The 22,305-nt window shown below is 41.3% G+C and overlaps 2 protein-coding genes and 1 non-coding gene across 3 annotated transcripts; 2 read left to right on the top strand and 1 right to left on the bottom strand.

The window, feature by feature from the left end:
• Window positions 1–6,383: 6,383 nt before the first annotated feature.
• LOC104600535 (protein LURP-one-related 6) lies at window positions 6,384–7,837 on the top strand. Its single transcript, XM_010263529.3, has 3 exons — window positions 6,384–6,848; window positions 7,027–7,269; window positions 7,423–7,837. The coding sequence occupies exons 1-3, from the start codon at window positions 6,612–6,614 to the stop codon at window positions 7,564–7,566; spliced, it is 624 nt and encodes a 207-aa protein (XP_010261831.1). The 5' UTR covers window positions 6,384–6,611; the 3' UTR covers window positions 7,567–7,837.
• Window positions 7,838–13,248: 5,411 nt separating this feature from the next.
• On the top strand, window positions 13,249–13,322 carry TRNAA-CGC (transfer RNA alanine (anticodon CGC)). Its single transcript has one exon. It is a non-coding gene; the product is annotated as a tRNA-Ala (tRNA).
• A 131-nt stretch (window positions 13,323–13,453) lies between these two features.
• COPT5 (copper transporter 5) lies at window positions 13,454–14,274 on the bottom strand. Its single transcript, XM_088894029.1, has one exon. It carries the CDS (start codon window positions 14,110–14,112, stop codon window positions 13,681–13,683), a length of 432 nt encoding a protein of 143 aa, XP_088750155.1. The 5' UTR covers window positions 14,113–14,274; the 3' UTR covers window positions 13,454–13,680.
• Window positions 14,275–22,305: the final 8,031 nt, after the last annotated feature.

Raw genomic sequence — 22,305 nt, 5'->3', positions numbered from 1 at the left:
AACTTGTATCACTAACAACACAACAACACTTCTATTCTCTCTCTCCCCAACGGCGAAAAGCACGACGCCGTACATCAGACCGCACGTGACTCTTGCGTAAGATAGAGAAAAGGGCATTTTTGGGGTTTTGGTTTCTTATAATAGACCCTACATTTTCGCAAAATAACAGATTCGATACCGGAACAGACGCCCAAGGTCCCAACACCGGCCCTCTCTCCTTGCTGTTCCTTGTATATATTTATATATCGTCGTGTACTCGTGTCTGCGATGGCTGATTATTTTATTGGTCTGGGAAAGAGAAGCATTTTAAACAAATATTGAAGGGTATTTTAGTCATTTAACTAGCGAAGGTAACACCGGTGAGTGAGGGCGTTGAATACAAATGGACGACCACGTGGTTTCTGTCTCCTCCGTCAGGTTTCAGTCCTTGCCTGCATCTGCATACATTTGCCGCCGAGGGCTGGATTCTTTTTTGCTTTTTCGAATTCGAACCAAATGATTGAGGGTATTTTAGTCATTTCACACGCCAGAAGCAAAATGAAAAGAGGCATTGTCTTCACTAATCCCTAGAGCGAATAATCTAATAAATCAAGTATTTTAATATGGCATTGTTTGGCCAGTATTTCATTTTTTCTTTTTATTTTTTTCCTTCTCCTTTTAGCACTGTTTGTTTCTTTCTCACTGAAATAAATTAATCATTTGAAGCAAAAAAAGAAAAAAAAAAACAGAAAAAGATTAATCCTATCAAATATAATAGGAATAGCCTTCTGAAATTCGTCCACTCACCCACTTAAGTCTTCGTAATAAGGGTTTCAGCCTTTCAGTTCTGGTGGGGACTATAATTTACAAGGTAACTTACTACAAGAAGTACACCAAACGAGCCCTTATCCCTTAGGCTTGGCAACTGGCAAGTATGAATGTCAATGTTGTCTGACCGTTGTCACCCTAACTTCTCGGACGCCGTTAGTCCGTTACCCCAACTCTAAGGGCAAGTTCAAGAGATGAGGAAAGCAGAAGTGCTGATGGGGTAGTTTGAGAAAATTACAGGTGTAAATAGCCAATAACTATTTCTGTAAGATAGAACATTGGGATTGCTTAACTGAAAAGACAAGAGGAAGGGGTGGTTGTGCTAGTTTAGATCCTGAATCCTGATACTAGTAGTGATCAGAATTCAGAAAACAACATAGTGGAAGGGTAAAAAGGTCTAATAACAAATGACATATTAATTCCCAAATAAAGACAAAGAAAAGGCTCTGGATACCTTGGTCCTGGTGGTCCCCACTCCCCAGGGAGGGAACGATGACAGGACCTCACACGCGACGTGTGATGTGTTCTTTTCCAAAGTACTACGGTAAATGCCCTGCTGACGTGTCTAAATGGTGGAGGGGGGTTAGCAATCCAAGGGCTTTGGCAGAGCCGCAGAGGTTAGCGTGCGAGGCAGCAATTACTATTTTATGCTACGGTGGAGAGTAGGGAAAAAGGTAAAACAAAACTCGAGTAGCATCACTAATATGGACTTTTTCGTCAATGCATCTATGAAGAGGACAATATAAGAGGGATACTTCAGTAAATTAAGAGAAATCGGGACGTTGTCCTTTTCTTTCTACACAGCTTAGAGTATTGGTAATCGAGTGTTGATATTACTCCCAGTTCAGATAGAAGGAGAATGACGGAAATGAGCAATCATTGTCGCGTTACTCTTTTGCGACTGCCAGTCCTGGTTTGGCTAACCAGGTAGACACGTGGTCTCTATTCAGGGATGAATACGTATTTAGCAAATCAACCTGGTGATGTGATAGTCCGATTGCTTAGGAGTTAGAATCCGGGTTCCTTGGATCCGAATCATCTCTCAATCGGAACCGTACGATGAGTGTATGATAAAGGAGGGATGGTTTAACAGATGTCACTCAATGAGAGGCGGTTCAACGCGTATGGCTGTGAAAGGAATTGCCTAACAGAGGGGCGCATCACACCAACCTCACATTCACATCTCACCATATATTGAGAATATTTCCCGTACTTATTATTCACTGGAGATATTCCCAATCTATGGTGAGATGTGAATATGAGGTCGGTGTGAAGCTCCATTTGTGAGGAGCAGATCCCAATTATTAATCTTCCGTCAATAATATTATTTGAGTAAGGCGCCCTGTGTGAAAAGCATATCCGGTCTCTCATATGAAAGGAATATGGTGATCGTCCCGTTGAGCCCTTGGAATCAACAGCCAAAGGCCCACTCTTCAGGACTTGGCCCAGCTCAATTCTTATAATTGCAAAAGGAAGATTAAATGCGTGTCACGTCACGTAATCCAGTGGAAAGGGACCACAGCTTTCAGTGCATGTACGTAAGATCACATTAGTTGAAAGCATTTCATTGTATGTACTTTGATATAGATCAAAGGGTGAGATCTAGATGCGCATAAAGCTGTCCTTTCAGATCGGTGAGACAGCGAGAGGAGAGATGCTTTCCTCCAGAGTCCTGAGACCCGAGTCCCATGTCCTGTCCATCGTGTGGGCCGGCAATCAGCAATCTGCATCTGGATGGGCCCGAAAGAAATGAAAACATTTGTTGGGCGCCTGATTTTCATTGGCCCTTTGACTGAAGTAATCTGGAATTGGGCCATGAGAATCACATACAATTTCACAACTCCGTGAAAAAGAAACTAAATAGGGCTGTATAGATGATAATCTCCTTGAAGGAGCGGGTCTGCTGATCGGATCGTTCAGGGAAAACTACTGAACGACCAAATAACCTTTACTTGCCAATATGGTAATGGGCCCAAAATGGGCTTTCGAGATTACAAGGAGCTTATTTCGTGTCTATCGTCAGCTTCTTGTATGGATTGTAAGAATGATACTGGGGCCGATCACTAAGTACACTCTTGTGAAAAATTTATTGAATGCTTGCTCAGATTGCTATGGATGGTCTTAGCAAAAGACAGAGACGTTTTGTTGGGTGGCATCCTAGGTCTAGTTTTTGTGTTCGGGTGTGTTTGGTGCCTCTCGATTCTATTGTGTTCTTTTTTGCTTTCCCTTTTACCCAAAAAAAATCATTTTTAAATTTTAAAAAAATAGAATGTCTTCTCAAAATGAATACCTATTTCCCTACAAGTTTAAGATTAAAATGTCAAAATTTTTAATGGTTAACATTAATTGTAGAAAATATTAGTAAAAGGTGGGGACCAGGACTACATCATCCCTCCATGTGGGAAAAAAATGTGATAGGTCATATAGAGAACCTCCTCCTTGCCTTTCATTTTGTTGTTGGTTAGGACAAGAAGTGGGGATGGGGTTGGAACAGGGTGCACATGAGGCCTATTGACCTTACTACGGAGAGCCTGCACTTATGTAAGTTGGATCCCATGCCTCCATGTACCAAGGGATACCAAGTGACCATCAGCTATTGGGTCATCGGCCTAAAAAACCCAATTGAATAATGAATGGATCTCATCAGCTACTGTCCGGATCTCCTACCCGCATACGATACCACACCACAGTTATACATCGGGAACATCTCCTGTACTTGTATGCTAATATTCATAGGAAAAAGTTCTCAGTATATGCTCTAGTGTCCGGTAGATAGATGTGAGTAGGACCATAGGAGATCCAAACGCCCCATGCAGGGTATGAAATGGATCACTTTATGTGATTCCCATCCTGGTCAGATAATGTGGGATGAATCCCAATCTGATCCATTTATATAGTCAGGACATATAAATGGGCCAAATCCTAAGGCTTCATTTCTTTGCATTGCAACTCCATTTGCAAGAATATAAATGCATGAGTGCAAATAAAAATGCAAATTCAGGTTCCCTCTTGCTTTGGATTCTTCTTTGCATTAGGTTGTACAAAATTTCTTCCGTCATGCAAATAAACAAATTAAAACATAAATGGAAACTAAAGAAATCCGGTTAGATATATTTTGAAATTTGGATCCTTTTTGAGGATGCAAATATGCTAAATGGCTGATGAAGCATGATCACATATCAAATCGCCCCACTCCATTTCATTTCCTAACCCTATTAGACTCAGTTTGAGAATAGTGCAAATACAAATATGTACAGTACAAATATAAGGTTTGGCAATACCATATACAAAGTTTTGCACTGTACATATTTATATTTGCACTCTTCCTAAACTGAGTCTAAGGCTGTGTTTAGTTGCAATACCTATTTTTGTTTCAAATTTTAGCTTATTTCGTTTGATTGCAGTACAAATAAAGTAAATTAAGACATAAAACAGAATTAAGTAAAACTCAAAACAAAATTAAATGAGAATTTGCATTTTTTTTCATTTGCACTCCCATGCATTTGCATTAGTGCAAATAAAATTACGCTTCAACCAAACGTAGCCTAAAAGGATAAGTTTGGATCAAGGAACATGATCCTTGGATAAGTTTCAATCGTGTGGAAATGTAGTTGAAGGAACTATTAGCAGCATAAGAAATGGAAAAAATAAATATAAAACAACACAAAAGGCAAGGATTATTATGTGGCTATTGTTTTGGCTGACATGGCAGTAAAATGCGCATTCAGAACAACCCTTAAACAATTAAGGAATTTAAGGCACAAAATCTCCAGCTAGGTGTGAATTCAACTAAGCGGACAAAGATCTTTTATTGTTTCATCCACCATCCCAAGTATTTATATATTAAACAAATCCTAATGTTCTTCAATTATCAATTTCATTAATGCTCTTGTTTAAAACTATCTGTATCATATGAAACTTTAATTTATTTTCCCTAAACGTACCAACTTTATTCTCTTCACCAAACTATTTCACCCCAAACCTTATAGCCAAAACTTTTATAGTAATCGAATTTCAACCTTTATTGTTGACAATATTTATTGTACAGAAACACAATCACAATGAGTATGGCATTAATTAAAAAATGAACAGGATTCATGTGATTGATCCCAAACAGTATTAATCAAAGAATGAACAGGATTCATGTGGCTGATCCCAAACAGTGGGATAAGGCTTGGATGATGATGATGAATTGATGATGATAATGAACCACAATCACAAAGACTGATTGCACCATAGAAATAGGACAAAAAACAGAAATATATAGAAAAGAGAAGAAATTATAGAAAACCAAGATTTTATGTGGTTGAACAAGATGCTTAGCCTATGTTTATGGGAAAAAATGCGTTAACTAATCATGGGGAACAAAACCCAAAAAATAAAACAGAGAGAGAAAAAAAAATACTTAAATAGTATTAATTTCCAAACAGGAAACTACTTAAGGTTTGCATTACTCATCTTGGAATTCAAAGCAGAAATACCTAACAATCCCACCTAAAAGGGCCATACTATCAAGTCAGCACAAAAACCTAAACCGTCGGAATGTTAGCTTTCAAGCTGATCCTTAGAGAAGGTGATCTTAAGCAGAAATTTTATTTATTTATTTGCTTTTTGGTCTGGTTAAGCTTCAGGGTGGAACATATATTGAGTTATTGGCCTTGATTGTTCTTTGTATAGTTCAGATCTCCCTAGCTTTTGCCAATTACTACTACATAAATAAACCTCATAAATGGATCAGATAATCTCCAGATATTAAAATTCTCTAAATGCATTGAAGATCTAACAACAGCCAAATTAATTTTGACCATCCTGATGTCCAGACTACCCCTGAAGCCACCTGTCTTGCTGGGTCGAGTAAATAATTGCCAACCTTAGTTCCTTAATCTGTGAATGTGATCATTTGGTGTAGACTGTAGATGAGAATATGACATCTGCATCACATGTTACCAGAATCGAGTAATGAGAGCTTGCCACGTGGAAAAACTTTGAAATTTGTTTTAACCTTGAAATCTTACGTGACTAGCTTTATTATACTCCCTTCCATTTCCTTAGCTTTTCTTAATCATATTAGTTAGGCAAGCTACAGAGCTAGCATTAGACTGTTAGGTGAAACCCCTTTCTTTACTAATTATGCAATAACCTTGTAACGAAAGCAGAAACATATAATGTCTTTGTTAGTCGACAAAAGTAGTTAATTTTATTTGAACAATATTGCAGCAATTGAAAAATTAAAGCTAAGGGAATACTGATATTGAGTGCCCCAATAGCTAATCATTTTACTTGTTAATCCAAATTACATGGGGATTATGGATATTGAGTGCCCCAAAAGTTATTTCAAATTATTGAATTAAGGAATCCCAAAAAGAGTCTACGTTCAATTCAAACCTCTTGCAGAAAAACAGACTGTGTTCAATTCAAACTTGGACAAGATTCTCAGTAGTTTGAGCCTTTTAGTCTCTGAGCCACTAATTTCAAAAAGCTAATATACCTTTTCTTTACCTCAAAGACTATCAACTAACACACTTTCTGAGAAGCCATGCAGCTTAATAAATAAATGAGTGGTGTCCATGAACTCCATACTCAAAAGGATTTGTCAAGCTTCTTTTTTTGCTTGATCACAAAGGCAAAACCTGCCAAACCTTTGAAACTCACAGTAAAGGAGAGCCTCTTGAGTCCCTAGCTTACGTCTATATATAATTGGTAAACGCTAAGGCTAAATGAAACTCGATAAAATCCTTGGTTTCAGTTAGTTTGATGAGTGTGAGAGAGATTTGGGGTGTGCGTCGACCAAAGGTAAAAGGAAAATGGTTTCATCAAAGGGAAACTTAACTCCCATCGTCAGCAAAATCTTTTGTTCGGCTTCTCAGATAGTTCTAACAGTGAGGAGGCGGCCTCATGTGGTAAATGGAGGAGGTTTTGTGGTTACAGACTGTAGCCAAAGGGTGGTTTTCAGGGTGGATGGCTGTGGAACCTTGGGTGTGAGAGGTGAACTCATGTTGAGGGATGCTGATGGAGAACCTTTGCTGCTCATACGCCGGAAGGTAACAGAAAAATTAAAGGCTTCAATAGTTTCATCATATTGATGCATTTCTAATGCTTCAAGCTTGCTTCTGGTAGCTGTTATATACCCATCTCATCTCACCATTGAATACTTAAATTCATTTCAGTGGTGAGATCACAGAGAATTCCTTATTTGATATGTTACTTCCATTATTTCAGGGAGGTATTGTTCAGGCGCTAAGCGTTCATAGGCAATGGAGAGGTTACATGTTAGACTACGAAGGGATGGAGAAGTTGATATTCTGCCTCAAGGAGCCGAAATCGTTCCTTGTCAAAAACAACTCCATCAAAGTTTGCATGGAACCCAGGAGGTGCAGCAAGAACTGGGATTTTCAGATCAAGGGTTCTTTCCCCGCTAGAGCTTGCACCATCTTTGATTCCAAGGGAAACATTGTAGCACAGGTATATAGATATGCGTTAACATATTCTTTCTTTTCAGTTTCCACACAAACACACACCCGCGCAGAGAGATCGATCCAGAGAGAATTTTTAACGTGTGGGTTTGGGAACTCATACGTTATATATATATATATATATATAATTCTGTGAGTGCAGGTGGAAATAAAGAAGGAGGTGGAGGAGTTGTTGGTAAGCAAGGATCTCTACCATGTGGTGGTGCAACCGGGATTTGACAAAGCTTTTGTCTTCGGAATCATTGCCATTCTTGACAACATTTATGACGAATCTACTCAGTGTTGATGAGAACTGGAGGTAGCCATAAGGCTCCTGTAATTTCTTTCTTGCACAAATCAGTAGAAGATCAGAATGATGAGAGAAAGAGTGACAGAGGTTCGTCTCCTCTTATCTCTGTAAATCAGTAAATGTTACGTACGTGTTGTTGCTTTTCTTCCTTTTTTTTTTATTGTAGAGGGATAAGGGATAAATGTATGACAATCAATAGAGGCTGTAGATAAGAAAGAAGGTTGTGTGGTTAATTTATATATAATGGAGATTATTATTTTTGTCTTTATGACGTACTTGGGAATGAGAATCAAGGCAACAGTTTCGTTTATTTTGCCACGTGGAGGCAGGTTGGCGTGGCCAATCCAAACTCAGCAGAACCTGTGTCGACGGTCCACTTCGGGCCCAGGTCTTTACCAGGTAGTCGGATGTTTTTTTTTCCGTGTTGGTGCCTCCAGGTGTTCTTTTTAATCTAAAAGAATTATGGTTTCCAAGGAGAAGAGAAAAGAAAGCCACAAGAATCCCGAAACTGAAAAGAGATTTGGCAGGTGAAGCTAAAGCTTTAGACCTAACTTGATAACTTCCCAATGGGTCTCGCTCTGGCCAGTGGCCACCCCAGATTTCAGATTCCATGTGCAAAAAAAAAAAGCTTACAAGCAACGTAGAGTCGTAGACCACATTAGGTTGTGGCCCAGATCTTGATGTTGGATGAATGGATCACTCAATCCTGTCTGGAATTAAACGTCCAATTCAAGCAAGAAGATGGGTGTCTTTAGTGCACCGTCCAAAGTTAAAAACCATCCACAGAATATACCTGTTTGCCCAAATTGAATTATCTGAGATTGAGGAATAAGTGGCCATTGCCTGTCATCGATTTCCTGCAAAAGTTGGTAGCTAGATTCAAACATTGAGCTTCCTCTATTGCCCAAAAAGAAAACCTATCACTGTCTTCTGTGCTTCTGTTTATTACGAGAAGCGTTGTTTTTTACTTCTAGTCTAGACCTGGCATTGCCAGCTCTAATCTAGAAATGATTCTCTTGTTTGGTCAATTGGTCATTCTATTTCAAAGCTTCAAAACCTTACTTTGGTTGCATGTAAAAGAAAGGGTAACAAATGGTTTTCCTATTCATTGGGAAAACGAACGATTTCCATTTTGCTTGGTGTCTCCCTAAAATGGAAAATAAACCCGAATCGTGGTATAAATATGGGTTTTATGAGATTTGAATGGAGTAGATTGGCTCTCTCTTTAGTTAGAAAATGACTTGGGGAAGATGAGAAGGAACGTCATTTTCCTATAACTACTATTCAGACAACAAAAATCGTATTCTTTACGGAATTTGTTTGTTTCTTCCATTTTACATAATACATCTTAAGACATCCCAAATGTCTTTTTCTTTTTTTTTAAGACATCCCAAATGTCAAAGCAACAGAAAAACAAAACTACGTATATATAAGGTCTATTGACTGAGATATATAATAAAAAGATCGCATCGCATTTGTGTTTTCAGCCTTCAGATCCCAAAACCACAAATTTATGGAAAAATAAAAAAAGCACATAGCCCCAATTTTATAGGCACAGATATGATTTTAGGGTTAATGTTGTCAATGGAGTCCAGAGCTGCTCACCAGTCACCACACTCTATTTACAATCACTGGCTGGGCCAAGGCACTGAAATAGCTTATAAATGTTGGGAATTTGGAGGAGAAGTTATAAGGTGCGTTTAAAGACATTTTCTTTAATATGTTATTTGTAAGCAAATTCATATCCTTAAAACATCAACAGTGCCTCACACTAAAAGTGCATCTCATTGCGCCGCACACATGCCTATGCTAAGGAGTGTAAATAAACTCCTATTTAAAAACTCAAAGCAAGTTTAGTAGTTTTCTTATGTGAGACAAGTTCAAAACTGATTTTAATAAGAAAAAAAAAATTATTTTCCAAGATATGTGTGCAGGTGTGTTTTTCATGTAATTGATCAATCAAACCCCATTGGGCTTGATCTCTATCAAGATTAAAATCCAATAATCAATACAATAGGGTAACCCATCTTCTAAACCCATAAATCCCCCAACTCTGGTTCAAGTAGGATTCGATCCCAAGTCTCTACTACAACCAGCAAGAGACTTTACCAACTAGCCAGTTGGTACCTTGCTACCACATATAATCTTTGGTCATCAAAGAAACTTACTAAGGTTATGTTTGATACTATTGCAACTTTTACTTTCAAATTTTTAGGTTGGTTAATACAAATTTTTGAGAAATGGTCTTATACCAAAAAAATATATATATAGGCATTAGATTGAATATTGTCATTTATTGTAGAAACACTAAACTTGATGTTTCTTGACAAAACAGCAATGGTACCAAATGTTGTATTGATAACTCAAAGCATTTGTAGTAGACAAAAATATATTCTCTTAAAATTTGTATTGATCATCTAAGAAAAGATTGCAAGTAGAAGTGGCAATGATACCAAACACAACTTAAACGGGAAAAACTAATGAATTTGTCTAAAAGCTAGATTTTTGGAATGCCAGAATGGCCTCTGAAAGGGATTGAACCATTTAACCGGTTAATCCTACCTATGGGAACCATAACATCACCTGATTCCCTTAGATAGTTGGTTCTACCCTTGCCACTTCTCAACCTGACATGTCTGATTTTCAAACCGGAGTACTGCATTCTCAGCACAATGATAAGGTGGAGGAAAGGGTAAGCTAATATATATATGAAATGTTATGCGACTTTGGCTCTCATAGTCTAGTCATGAGGGAATTCAGATTGTCGCACCACATGCACATCTCACCATGCATTGAGAATATCTCCCCTACTTATAATGGAAAGGTATTCCCAGTTGGAATGGACTGTGGGGCACACTCTGTGGGGTGCCCATAAGAGCAGGGTGTTATACGCTAGACCCAAATAGCAGGATTAGCGGGTCAGTGGTAAAAGCAATCCATCAGACCTGTTCATGGGCCAGTCTCACGTTAAGCTTTTCCAAATTTTGAATTGGGTCCAGGCCAAACCCCAAGTCTGAAACAGTCTAAAATATTCATTGGCCGAGCCCAATGCCCGTTCAGTAAACAAGTCTAGAACTCTAGATGCAGGTATAGGCCCGCCCACTAGCATTCACAATGGAAAGAGCCTACTCTTCTGTGGGGTTTAAATTCATGCCTACTCAAATATACTACCAGAATTTTGGTTTTGATTCAAGTATTCAACTATGATATCTTTGCTTGAAGTGTTTTTTCTTGTCTATAATTACTCCTTAGTCCTCGCTTATACAAACTGAAAACATGGCATTCTACTTCAGCAAATAACATATAAAAAACTAATATCATAAACCAAACACAGCCTTATTGCATGTTATCATCACCTTAAATGAATAATCCGGGTTACACTATTATATTCGGTTGTCATGATGAATACATACTTTTTATTTTCTTCTAGTTTCTATTTTTGACTAGCGAATGCATACTTTTTCCTTGATTGAGGGACCACAGGTGGACCATAAAAGACTTGTAAAAATGAGAGTGAAACGATTCCCTCCATTTTGAGGTATAATATAATGGAATTATTTATAGGTAACCTTTATGCTATAGGAATTGTCTGATCAGTTGTTACAATGACAGATTTAGCGGTTGATAGATATTTGATCGATTCTTAGGGAGAGCTCTCTTTCTCGGTTGATAGATGGTATATATGCAACTTTGTACTTAGACAGGATAAATTTCTCCATAATACAATAAATAGATAGACAGATAGATAGATAGATAGATATAGATATAGATATATTATTTGGCTTCGTCGACAAGAAATTGCATATGGTGTTCACTTGCTACTACATCAAATATATAAGCCTTCATAGAAGATATACTCTGTTTTTTCTGTCTTTTCTTTTAGGCCATGTTTGCTTTTCGGTAAGTTATTTATCTAAGTAATGTTTCCCAAAAAAATGATTATCCGGGCAAGTGGATCTACCCATGTTCTTTTATTTCTCATGTAAATAAGGTGATTACCATTTTAGCTATAAAAATCCATTATTAAGGGGGTGTTCTTTTTTTGGATTTAGAGAGGGGAGAAAGTTGGTCAATGGGTTCCCATTGACCAAGAATCCCATGTTCTTTTTTCAGTTTTATGTGGAGACCAGGGAAAGTTTATTTTCTTAGGTATCACTTACACAGGAAAGTGATACCCATCTCCTAGGTGGGTAAATAACTTTCCTACATAGAGGGAAAGTTGCCAACACTTGAATGGGACAAAAATGTCATTTTTAATAATGAATTTCTATAGCTAAAATGGTCATTGCCTTATTTACTTGAGAAATAAAAGAACATGGATAAACGCATTTACCTAGGTGAGTGTTTCCCAGTAAAAATTTACATAGGTAATTGCATTTATCTGGGTAAGTAGCTTACCGAAAAGCGAACGTGGCCTAAAAGTAACATTTTTGTCCCATTCAAGTATTGACAACTTTCCTTCCCAGATGAGAAAGAGGTGAGAAAGTTATTTACCTACAAGTAAGTGATACTCAAAAAATAAACTTTCTCTAATCCTCACATAAATTTGAAAAGAACATGGCAATAAGAATCAAAATCCCATTGACCAATTACTCCCCCTCTCAAAATTCAAAAAAAGAATGCCCCATTAAGAAAATAAAAGTCTTATGGTCTTCTAGGCTTGAAGGTGATTGTGACAAAAAGACTGACTAAAAGAAAGTGATTTGATTAGGTTTCTATTGCCCAATCGATGTTGAAGTTGTTTGATATTAATCCATATTGACATGCCTATAAATGCACCCAATAGTTAATATCTAAGGAAATAGTGAAATCCCTTTATGATGTCAGGATTCTACCTTTGTTTCATGTTGTCAAATCCAATAGACTGATGCATATCAGCTCGTGTATGTACTAAGAAACACTCATAAGAAAAGAAACCAACTAATCAAATATCAGCAAACACTTTTGAGCCTTTCGAGTCCTAATAATCAATATTCTTCTAAAAAACACTGGAAAGAATTGAAAAGAAGGCACTCTAACTTTCGAACAAGAAGACTGGTAGGGCCTCAAGGAAATCAAATAGGTAATGGCAATAATAATTACAGTTGCTCTTCTCCCTATCACTATTCCCTTCTCCTCCTCCTTCATCTCAAGTCATAATGGCAAAGTTTTTTGGATATGACATATGAGAAGGAACTGCTATTTATAGAGACAAACATTTTCAGACCTGTTCTTTTTGGGACTCCTCTTTTGCCTCTACTAAGCACAGATGATGAAGAATGATCATCCAGTTTGGTTTCACCAAAGGATGTAAATAAAATTTGTTACTTTCCCTTTCGCATAGTAATGAGTTTTGTGTTTCAACTGCTAATCAATTGCAGTGCAGTATATCTTCTTCATATCCTATCCCACCAATGAAAATGAAAAAAGAAAAACCTGCTAGCCAATAATGATCTTAAGAAGAATCATTCTGGCTTACTTGACGCGTTGCATTTTGATGGCGAATTGCCTTAAATCAAATGATTCTTGAATTCAAGTGGCACAAAGTGGGCCTGGAATTATGACCTGGTGTGGTTGGGATAACAACTTTCGGCTGCCCTACTACAACACATTAAAAGAAAAGCCACTTGTGACCTGTTTGGGTCTATCGCATAATCTACTTTCTATTAAAGTGAACTTCGGAAAAATCGTAGGTAACAAATTTAGGTGGTGTAGTTGGTTATCACGCTAGTCTCGCACACTAGAGGTCCCCGGTTCGAATACGGGCTCAGACAGTTCTTATTCATTGGTTTTGCTGTTTTATTTACCCTCTTCTTCAGTTTCTCATGAAATCATGATATAGAAAACACAGAAGGACGACAGACGAGCAATCCTGTAATTGTCTTCATAATGAAGATGAAATACTGGGTCTAAAAATCACATAAATTAACAAACAACCTTTTCACAATTTGCGCATACAAGAAGCGAACCGAAGAATTAATAAAACACAGAGTTGGTGACGATGAATAAGTAAGACAAATAACCAAGATAAATCACACAGCCCCCAAAAACCGGTTGGATCGAATATCATCAACGCAGAGTGTGATCAGATCTAAGAAACATGCATGAAAAGCGAGCGCCAAGGTTCAAGGCTCAAGCACAAGCGCATGGATTTTCCACCATGACCACCTCGTCATCTTCGCTCCTAAACACCAAAAACCCAACGGCGAGACCCAATACGATGGCAATAAATACGCCTCCATTGAACGACATGACAGCCAACATCAGAAGGTACCCGATCGCCGAATTAATTCCAAACGAGACGGCCACCGCGAATTTGGCCGGGTTCCTCCACCGGCCGCCGGGCAGTCTGGGGTTGAGCAGAGGAGTTTCGATCGGCGGGGACAAGGGCTTACCGTTCGCAAGGAGCTTGAATCGGAGTCGTCGATATTCCATGTACTGGTAGAACACGGAGACGAGAAAACAGGCGAGGAGGGTTAGGCCGTAGCTGGTCCATGAATCGGTCTTCCACGAATCGAACAGGAGGGTGACTTTCTTGCCCCAGTAGAAGGTCATGTGCATCATCTTCGCTACCTTTGGTGAAGTGAGATGAGATCGGGAGATGGAAAATCTGGATGGAGGTGGGTGAGAATTGCAGAAATAGCTAGATTGAAGGGAGAGATTCGACCAAGGCCTGAGAGCCGAGAGAGGGAGGGAGAAGAAAGGTAGTTGAACGAGGAAGGGCGAAGAAGATAAAAGGGAGTAAACTATTATTATTTTATTAGGAAATGATATTCGTGAAGTCTTGGTATTCGTTTGAAAAGAGAATTTGATATTCGGGAAGGACTGAAAAAAAAAAAAAAAAATCCTTAGATATCGTGCTAATTACACAAGTGCACTTGCCGTTGCCGTATATGGGTAGAGCCGTAGAGGATAGATGATCCAAATTGAATGGCAATGGTGTTATTCTGCTGGAATACCAGGGGCGTTTTGTTATAAAGAATTACAGGTTTGGATTTCAACATTCCATCTAATCTAATAAATCAGCGTGCGTGTGTGTGTAGTACACAACATGGAAAAGAAGAAGTGTACTACTAAATACCAATTTTACTACGCAAAACGACAAAAAAGAAAAAGGAAAACGGGAATAATGCACTCCTCCCCTCATTGGACGGTACAGGACTAAATAATATACAGCATGAAGCTTGCAGTTGGAGAACCCCCCAACCCAAATTCCCAAGTTTGAATGGAACAAAATAAATAGCAATTGGTGAGGTGGGTTTATCTGTTTTCTTTTCTAAATTTCCGGCGCTAAACCAAAGTCTGGATTCAGTCATCTATAACTATTTCACCAATTAATTGAGATTTCAGACAATCCAGTTAGATCTCACTCCATGTCCTAATATCGGGACGTCACAAAGGCCACAAGCATCTGTCTTTTAACTTTATATACAAGTAAAAGCCGTTGGATTGAAATCGGCTCATGAACAGACAGATCGTATCATAGGATGTTACGTATCGTATCAACCCCACACCCAGACTGACTGGACGACCCACGACCCTACTCAAATCAAATGGATTCTTTCTCTGGCCCATTTTAATTATCAGTTTGGGTTCAAAATATTTATACGTATCGGGCGATACATATTATTCCGGGACCCTTTACAGTGGGTATATCAGAGGTCTGACCGGTTCAGGGGTAGAGGAGACCTAAATCGGCCCTCCTAAACAGACTACAAAAATAAAAAATAAAAAAAGGCTCTAAAATGTGTATCAATTTACTCGATACACTCCTATCGACGTATTGAATATATCGATATTTTAAAAATAGGAAAAAAAATGGTTAAAAAACCTTTACAAATCTTATATAAATTTCCTTACATTTTTCCTTTAAACCAAAAGACTTAGGAATTGTAGTTGGAAGTTGGAAAACCCAACTACAATCCTTAAACAGTCCGACTCGGGTAAGATAATAATAAGATGAGTCACACAAGTCACAACTATGCTTGGTTCTTGACGCAAAACGGCAACTGGCATACCAGATATTCAGTATGTAGTCTTGTTTATTATATACACACCATTCCGATTTCCGAATTTGCAACGAGGATGGGGCCAGGGCCAGTGGGCCACTACCATTTACGATTTACCATTCCGAATTTGCAACGTTCCCTTATTTCATCATACTTACTGTCCGCACTTGATACTTCTTAACGGAATTAAACTCTCTCTTTTAAGCTTAAGCTCCTCAAGTTGAGTTGCAACCGTGTTTCAAAAACCGACCCCTTGTCTCCCGTTTTCAGGTCAGCGGTTCAACATGTCAATATGTGGCATGGCATCAAGAATACAAATATAAAAATTAGATACAATATTAAATAAATAGAAAATTGCAGAAAACTGAAACCATATGAAAAAAAAATAAAATATTAAAACTATTACCATTAAATATTTAAATTTGCCGGTAGAAATGTCTAAAAATAGTACCAAAAAATGCGGAAATTTGTATAGAAAACTCAGCATACATATTCAATTACAGAGCATTTGCACATAATCTTTTGTGCACATTCATTTACATATTTAAGAGCATTTGCATATATATTTGTTTATATTCATGAAAATACAAGGTACCAAACTAAAAAGAATGGAAAAAAAAATCAAATAGGATAATTCCATAACAGTGAGAAAACCACTGCAAGAGATAGCCACCTTGCTGGTCTTTGTTTGCTGCTGCAAAGAGGTAGCCGCATCACCAATCTTTGTTCACCGTACCAAAGAGATAGCCAAGTCGCCAGTCTTGTTCGTGACTGCAAAAAGTGGTCGGCGGTCGGCGTTGGAAGAAAAGGCCGATGATACTTCATTCTTCAAAGGTTGTAGAATGGAAAAATAAATAGTCTTAGAATATAAGAGTCATGCCATTTGGGGCCTGACATAGAAACCGAAACCGACCCAGTGTTAAGTAAAACCGACTTAATTGGTTTAAGTCGAGTTGGGTAGGTTTCAGTCGGTTTCGAATTTAAGTTCATCCCTGTGATAAAATCTTGCTAATTTTAAAAACATTCATAAATTGAACATCATTTCAGCCATCTCCTATAATAAAATTTAAATGAAAAGTTAATTACAAAAGTTGTTCATTAATCACTATTCACTAATGATGTAACCGTTTCTGGTCACATACTAATTTTTTGTGATGTATCAATTTTTTTTGGCTAAGTACCTCGTCATTTGACCAATTGGTGAAGTGCCTGGTGACGAACTGCCTGGTGGTGAGCTACTTGGTGACGAACTCCCTGGTGGTGAGCTACCTGGTGGCGAGCTACCTGGTGACGAGCTACATGGTGACGAGCTCCCTGGTGGTGAACTGCCTGGTGACGAGCTCCCTGGTGGTGAGCTACCTGGTGACGAGCTACTTGGTGACGAGCTCCCTGGTGGTGAGCTGCCTGGTGACGAGCTACTTGGTGACGAGCTCCCTGGTAGTGAGCTGGTGGCGAGCTACCTGGTGACGAGCTACTTGGTGACGAGCTCCCTGGTGGTGAGTTGCCTGGTGACGAGCTCCCTGGTGGTGAGCTACCTGGTGACGAGCTCCCTACTCCTAGGCGGCCTGTGACACAGAGAATGGTGGAGCTCCCTGGTGCAGCGCAACCCGACTGCCCTCTGCATGAGGTGATCTTCTCTCCTTTGTAGGCAGTGGGAGTTGAGGGACCTGTGAGAACTCCGTCTTTTCCTCCTCTTTGTAGGCGGTGGGAGCTGAGGGACCTGCAATGAACTAAATCAGAGGACCCGGGGGTATTTTCCCGGTGGGGACTCTGCGACGCTTAAGTTAGCACTCTGATTGTAGAGAGCTTGAAGATGATATTGGAGAAATGAAAGAGCTAGAGAGCAGGGATTAACTCCATTTTTTCCATTCCCCTCCCCCTTGGCTTTGGGGGTCGGAGTCCTTATATAGTGGTGCCCAGTCACATCAGGCGTAACCGCCACTGCCCAAGCCATTACTGCCAGGACTGAGGTGATAGGTGTAGGCTGCTACTGCAGGGTACGGACTCGTCAGGCGTGCCATGCTTTTTAGAGACGGCAGGTACGACACCGCCTGGCAGGAGATGTGGGCGCTGCCACCAGATCTGTCAGGTACGGTTGTCAGGCAGGAGATCTTCCTGCGATATGCCAAACTGCTCTTCTGTACCGAGCTACCCTACAAGTGGCGAGCTGCCTACGGCGACGAGCTCCCTAGTGGCTACTTGGTGACGAGCTCCTTGGCGAGCTCCTTGGAGAGTTGCCGAGCTCCTTCGAGAGCTACCTAGCTCCTTGGCGAGCTCCTTGGAGAGCTGTCGAGCTCCTTGGCGAGCTCCTTGGAGCTATCGAGCTCCTTGGTGAGCTGTCGAGCTCCTTGGAGAGCTTTCGAGCTCCTTGGTGAGCTGGCGAGCTCCTTGGAGAGCTACCGAGCTCCTTGGTGAGCTGCCGAGCTCCTTGGTGAGCTGCCGAGCTCCTTGGAGGTAACCGCCATGCACGTTGACCAACTTCCGGAATGTGGGCCGGCCTCCACGTATCGTGGGGTATGCATGCCGAGTTTATCGGTGGGCACGTCTTATGGGTTGCCATGTCAGCCAGGTCGGATCATGTGCCGGGCTGATCCAGGTCGGCTAGGTCGGATCATGTGCCAGGTTGATCCAGGCCGCGTCAGGCCGGTGCCTGGGTGGGACCAACTTGGTAAGTTGTTGCCTAGGTGTCGCCTAGTTGTCACGAGGTGCCACGTGTCGCAATTTCATAGGAGGGCCAAATCTGCCCTCATCATTTGCCCCCCACTCCCGAGCTGAGAGTAACTCAGTGAAGGGAGTATTTCTTCTTTTGGCCTGTAAGTCGACGAGGTAGTAAGTATCGATCCAATTCCTTAGGCCTTGGGAGTCGTCTGTGTGTGGCGAGCTGTCTGCAAGTAGCGAGTTGCCTATAAGGTGAGGAGGTCTCCGCCAGTTCAGTAGTGTAGCCCTTAGGCTCTAGGGGCAACTTATAGTTCACTTTTTGCTGATTTTGCCCATGCTGAGGAAGCAACTAGGTATTTAGCAATAATGTGGCCCATAGCCTTTGGGAGTGACTTGTAGTCCACTCTTCTTGACTTTGCCCATGCCGAAGAGGCGATCGGGTCTTAAGCAGTAATGTGGCTTGTAGGCTTTGCCTGTGAGGTGTCGAGCTACCTGTGGTGTCGGGCTGACCAGGTGCCGAGCTGACTAGGTGCTGAGCTGCCTGAGGTGTCGAGCTGACCAAGTGTCGAGCTACCTGTGAGGTGCCGAGCTGATCAGGTGCCGAGCTACCTGAGGTGTCAGGCTGACCAGGTGCCGAGCTACCTGTGAGGTGTCGAGCTGACTAGGTGCTGAGCTACCTGAGGTGTCGGGCTGACCGGGTGCCGAGCTACCTGTGAGGTGCCGGGCTGACCAGGTGTTGAGCTGCCTGCGAGGTGCCGAGCTACCAGTGAGGTGCCGAGCTGACCAGGTGTCGAGCTACCTGCAAGGTGCTGAGCTACCAGTGAGGTGCCGAGCTGACCGGGTGTCGAGCTACCTGTAAGGTGCCGAGCCGATCAGGTGGGTGCCTTAGAGCTATGATTGCACAGCATCAGCTTCGTAATGCCGGTCACCCACTCCTACAAGAAGCTACTAAGAGCTCGACCTTCGGGGGCAGCACTACTAACTTTAGGTCGCCAGCTCACACGGGAGCCTTGGAAGGCTCGACCAGTAAGGGCGCCTTTGTAGTCTGTTAGCCACCAACTCCCGCGAAAGCCACGAAGAGCTCATCTTTGTAGGGGAGACCTTGCGAAGAAGACTGATGAGGTTTTAACTGAATTGAAAGTAAACTTAGTCTGTTAGCTCCCTGCGTAGTCTTTGAGTTCATAAAAAATGAAACTATAAAGTGAGAGCTTCAATTTCTAAAAAGTGAGGACTTAGCTTTCTGGGAGAAGAGGACTTAGCTTTCTGGGAGAAGAGGACTTAGCTTTTGTAAGATGAGAACTTAGCTTTTGTAGCGTGTTCTCACAGACGGCGCTAATTGATGTAACCGTTTCTGGTCACATACCAATTTTTTGTGATGTATCAATTTTTTTTGGCTAAGTACCTCATCATTTAGCCTAGTGGTGAAGTGCCTGGTGACGAACTGCTTGGTGGTGAGCTACTTGGTGATGAACTCCCTGGTGGTGAGCTACCAGGTGACGAGCTACTTGGTGACGAGCTCCCTGGTGGTGAGCTGCCTGGTGACGAGCTCCCTGGTGACGAGCTCCCTGGTGGTGAGCTGCCTGGTGACGAGCTACTTGGTGACGAGCTCCCTAGTGGTGAGCTGGTGGCGAGCTACCTGGTGACGAGCTCCCTGGTGGTGAGCTGCCTGGTGATGAGCTCCCTGGTGGTGAGCTACCTGGTGACGAGCTCCCTACTCCTAGGTGGCCTGTGACTCAGAGAATGGTGGAGCTCCCTGGTGATCTTCTCTCTGATTGTAGAGAGCTTTAAGATGATATTGGAGAAATGAAAGAGCTAGAGAGCAGGGATTACCTCCATTTTTTCCATTCCCCTCCCCCTTGGCTTTAGGGGTCGGAGTCCTTATATAGTGGTGCCCAGTCACATCAGGCGTAACTGCCACTACCCAAGCCATTACTATCAGGACTGAGGTGACAGGTGCAGGCTGCTGCTGCAGGGTACGGACTCATCGGGCGTGCCATGCTTTTCAGAGATGGCAAGCACGACACCGCTTGGCAAGAGATGTGGGCGCTGCCACCAGATCTGTCAAGTACGGTTGTCAGGCAGGAGACCTTCCTGCGATATGTCGAACTGCTCTTCTGTACCGAGCTACCCTGCAAGTGGCGAGTTGCCTATGGCGACGAGCTCCCTAGTGGCTACTTGGTGACGAGCTCCTTGGAGAGTTGCCGAGCTCCTTGGAGAGCTGCCTAGCTCCTAGGAGAGCTGTTGAGCTCCTTGGCGGGCTCCTTGGAGCTGCCGAGCTCCTTGGTGAGCTGCCGATCTCCTTGGCGATCTCCTTGGAGAGCTGCCGAGCTCCTTGGTGAGCTGGCGAGCTCCTTGGAGAGCCGCCGAGCTCCTTGGTGAGCTGCCGAGCTCCTTGGAGGTAACCGCCATGCACGTTGACCAACTTCCGGAAGGTGGGCCGGCCTCCACATATCGTGGGGTATGCATGCCGAGTTTATCGGTGGGCACGTCTTTTGGGTTGCCAGGTCGGCCAGGTCGGATCATGTGCCGGGCTGATCCAGGTCAGCTAGGTCGGCCAGGTCGGATCATGTGCCAGGCTGATCCAGGTCGCGCAGGCCACGCCAGGCTGGTGCCCTGGGTGGGACCAACTTGGTAAGTTGTTGCCTGGGTGTCGCCTAGTTGTGATGAGGTGCCACGTGTCGCAATTTCACTGGAGGGCCAAATCTACCCTCATCAACTAATCCAAAGTTTCTTGCAACCATTCAAAAACTAGGTGGCCTAATGAGCTTTGGAACTTCATGTTTGAACTAAGTCAGTTCGGTTCGGGTCGGTTTTGGTTTTCTTGTGTGAAAATCGAAACGACCCGAATCATCGATTTAGGAATTTGCACAACCCGAAACCAACCGATGCTAATGAAAACCCGGCCGACTCGGGTTGGGTCGATCTGGGTTGGTCAGTTTGGTCGGGTTGGTAGGTTCTCTCATTCATCGCTAACCATTAACTAGGTCGAGTTGGTAGGTTCTCTCATTCGTCTGAGTAGAGACCTGGGATCAAATCCTGCTGCCACCAAGGGTTGGAGGGTTAAGGGAAAGGGGATGGGCTACCCCCTGTTGTGTAGCCCCATGAAGCGAAAAATAAGTAAAAAAAAAATCATTAACCAGGTCGAACAGTTGGACGGTTAATTGTCTGGGTCAGCATTTTTTTTTCACCAATTCAATGGGGCTTTTTCAAAATAGTGGCTCAGGGCAAAAACAAAACCAAAAGCATGACTAGTTTCCAGGTCAAACGATTCGATCGCCCGGGTCAATGACATTCTTAAAACACTAGTTGCAACTAGACCTATTCATGGGCCAGGCTGGGTAGGGCTTTTACTCTTTATAAACAAGATTTTGTTAGGCTCGAAGCCTGAGCCCAAAGTTCGACCTAATAGAAAGATGGGGATTTTTCCCTATTCAAATGGACATAATCCATTTTAATTCATATGGTTTTTTTTCCTATTCAAATGACCAACGGGCCTACAAGATGGTTTTTCCCTTTCTTTTACATTTTAAAACACCATTTTACATTCTTAAATAAAAAAAACTATTCAAATGGACATAAACATAATCCATTTTAATTTCATTTTTTTTTCTTACAATCAAGTGAATCAACAACATTCTTTAAGGTTGTTTAATATATTCCCAGTTGTTTGATTGTTTATATACAACCAAGGCAAAGCTGAAATAAAACACATAATAATCATTTTAACTCCTACAAAGAATCCATTTTAATTCCATTTTTTTCTAACAATCAAATAAATCAACCTTCTTTAAGGTTATTTAATATGTTCTCTATTGTTTGGTTGTTTCTATACAACAAAGGCAAACCTGAAAATAAAACATCTGAGACAAGGAAAACCTAAAAATAAAACACATGAGACCAAATCATATAGCTTCATATTCCTACAAATAGCATGACACACTAAAACTAAATGGGTTTCTAGCATATAAGGGCAACTTTTGGGGTTTAATATCAATAAAAGTAATATATTTAAAAAAAATCAAAAATATGTTAACTTTTTAAAAGTAACAACAATAAAGGGCAAAAATACTATTCATCTTCTTCTTCTTAC

The sequence above is a fragment of the Nelumbo nucifera genome, chromosome 8 (genome assembly GCF_055504915.1).
Source record: "Nelumbo nucifera cultivar China Antique chromosome 8, China Antique-T2T, whole genome shotgun sequence".
In the NCBI taxonomy this organism is placed as follows: domain Eukaryota; kingdom Viridiplantae; phylum Streptophyta; class Magnoliopsida; order Proteales; family Nelumbonaceae; genus Nelumbo; species Nelumbo nucifera.
The sequence above is the reverse complement of the archived record's forward strand: the minus strand, read 5'-3'. Positions and strand labels throughout refer to the sequence as shown.

Excerpts from the sequence above, each read along its gene's own strand:
- LOC104600535 (XM_010263529.3), top strand. The coding sequence starts at position 6,612 with ATGGTTTCATCAAAGGGAAACTTAACTCCCATCGTCAGCAAAATCTTT. Across the intron at positions 6,849-7,026 it reads TGCTGCTCATACGCCGGAAG|GGAGGTATTGTTCAGGCGCT; the intron begins GTAACAGAAAAA and ends CCATTATTTCAG. Across the intron at positions 7,270-7,422 it reads AGGGAAACATTGTAGCACAG|GTGGAAATAAAGAAGGAGGT; the intron begins GTATATAGATAT and ends CTGTGAGTGCAG.
- COPT5 (XM_088894029.1), bottom strand. The coding sequence starts at position 14,112 with ATGATGCACATGACCTTCTACTGGGGCAAGAAAGTCACCCTCCTGTTC.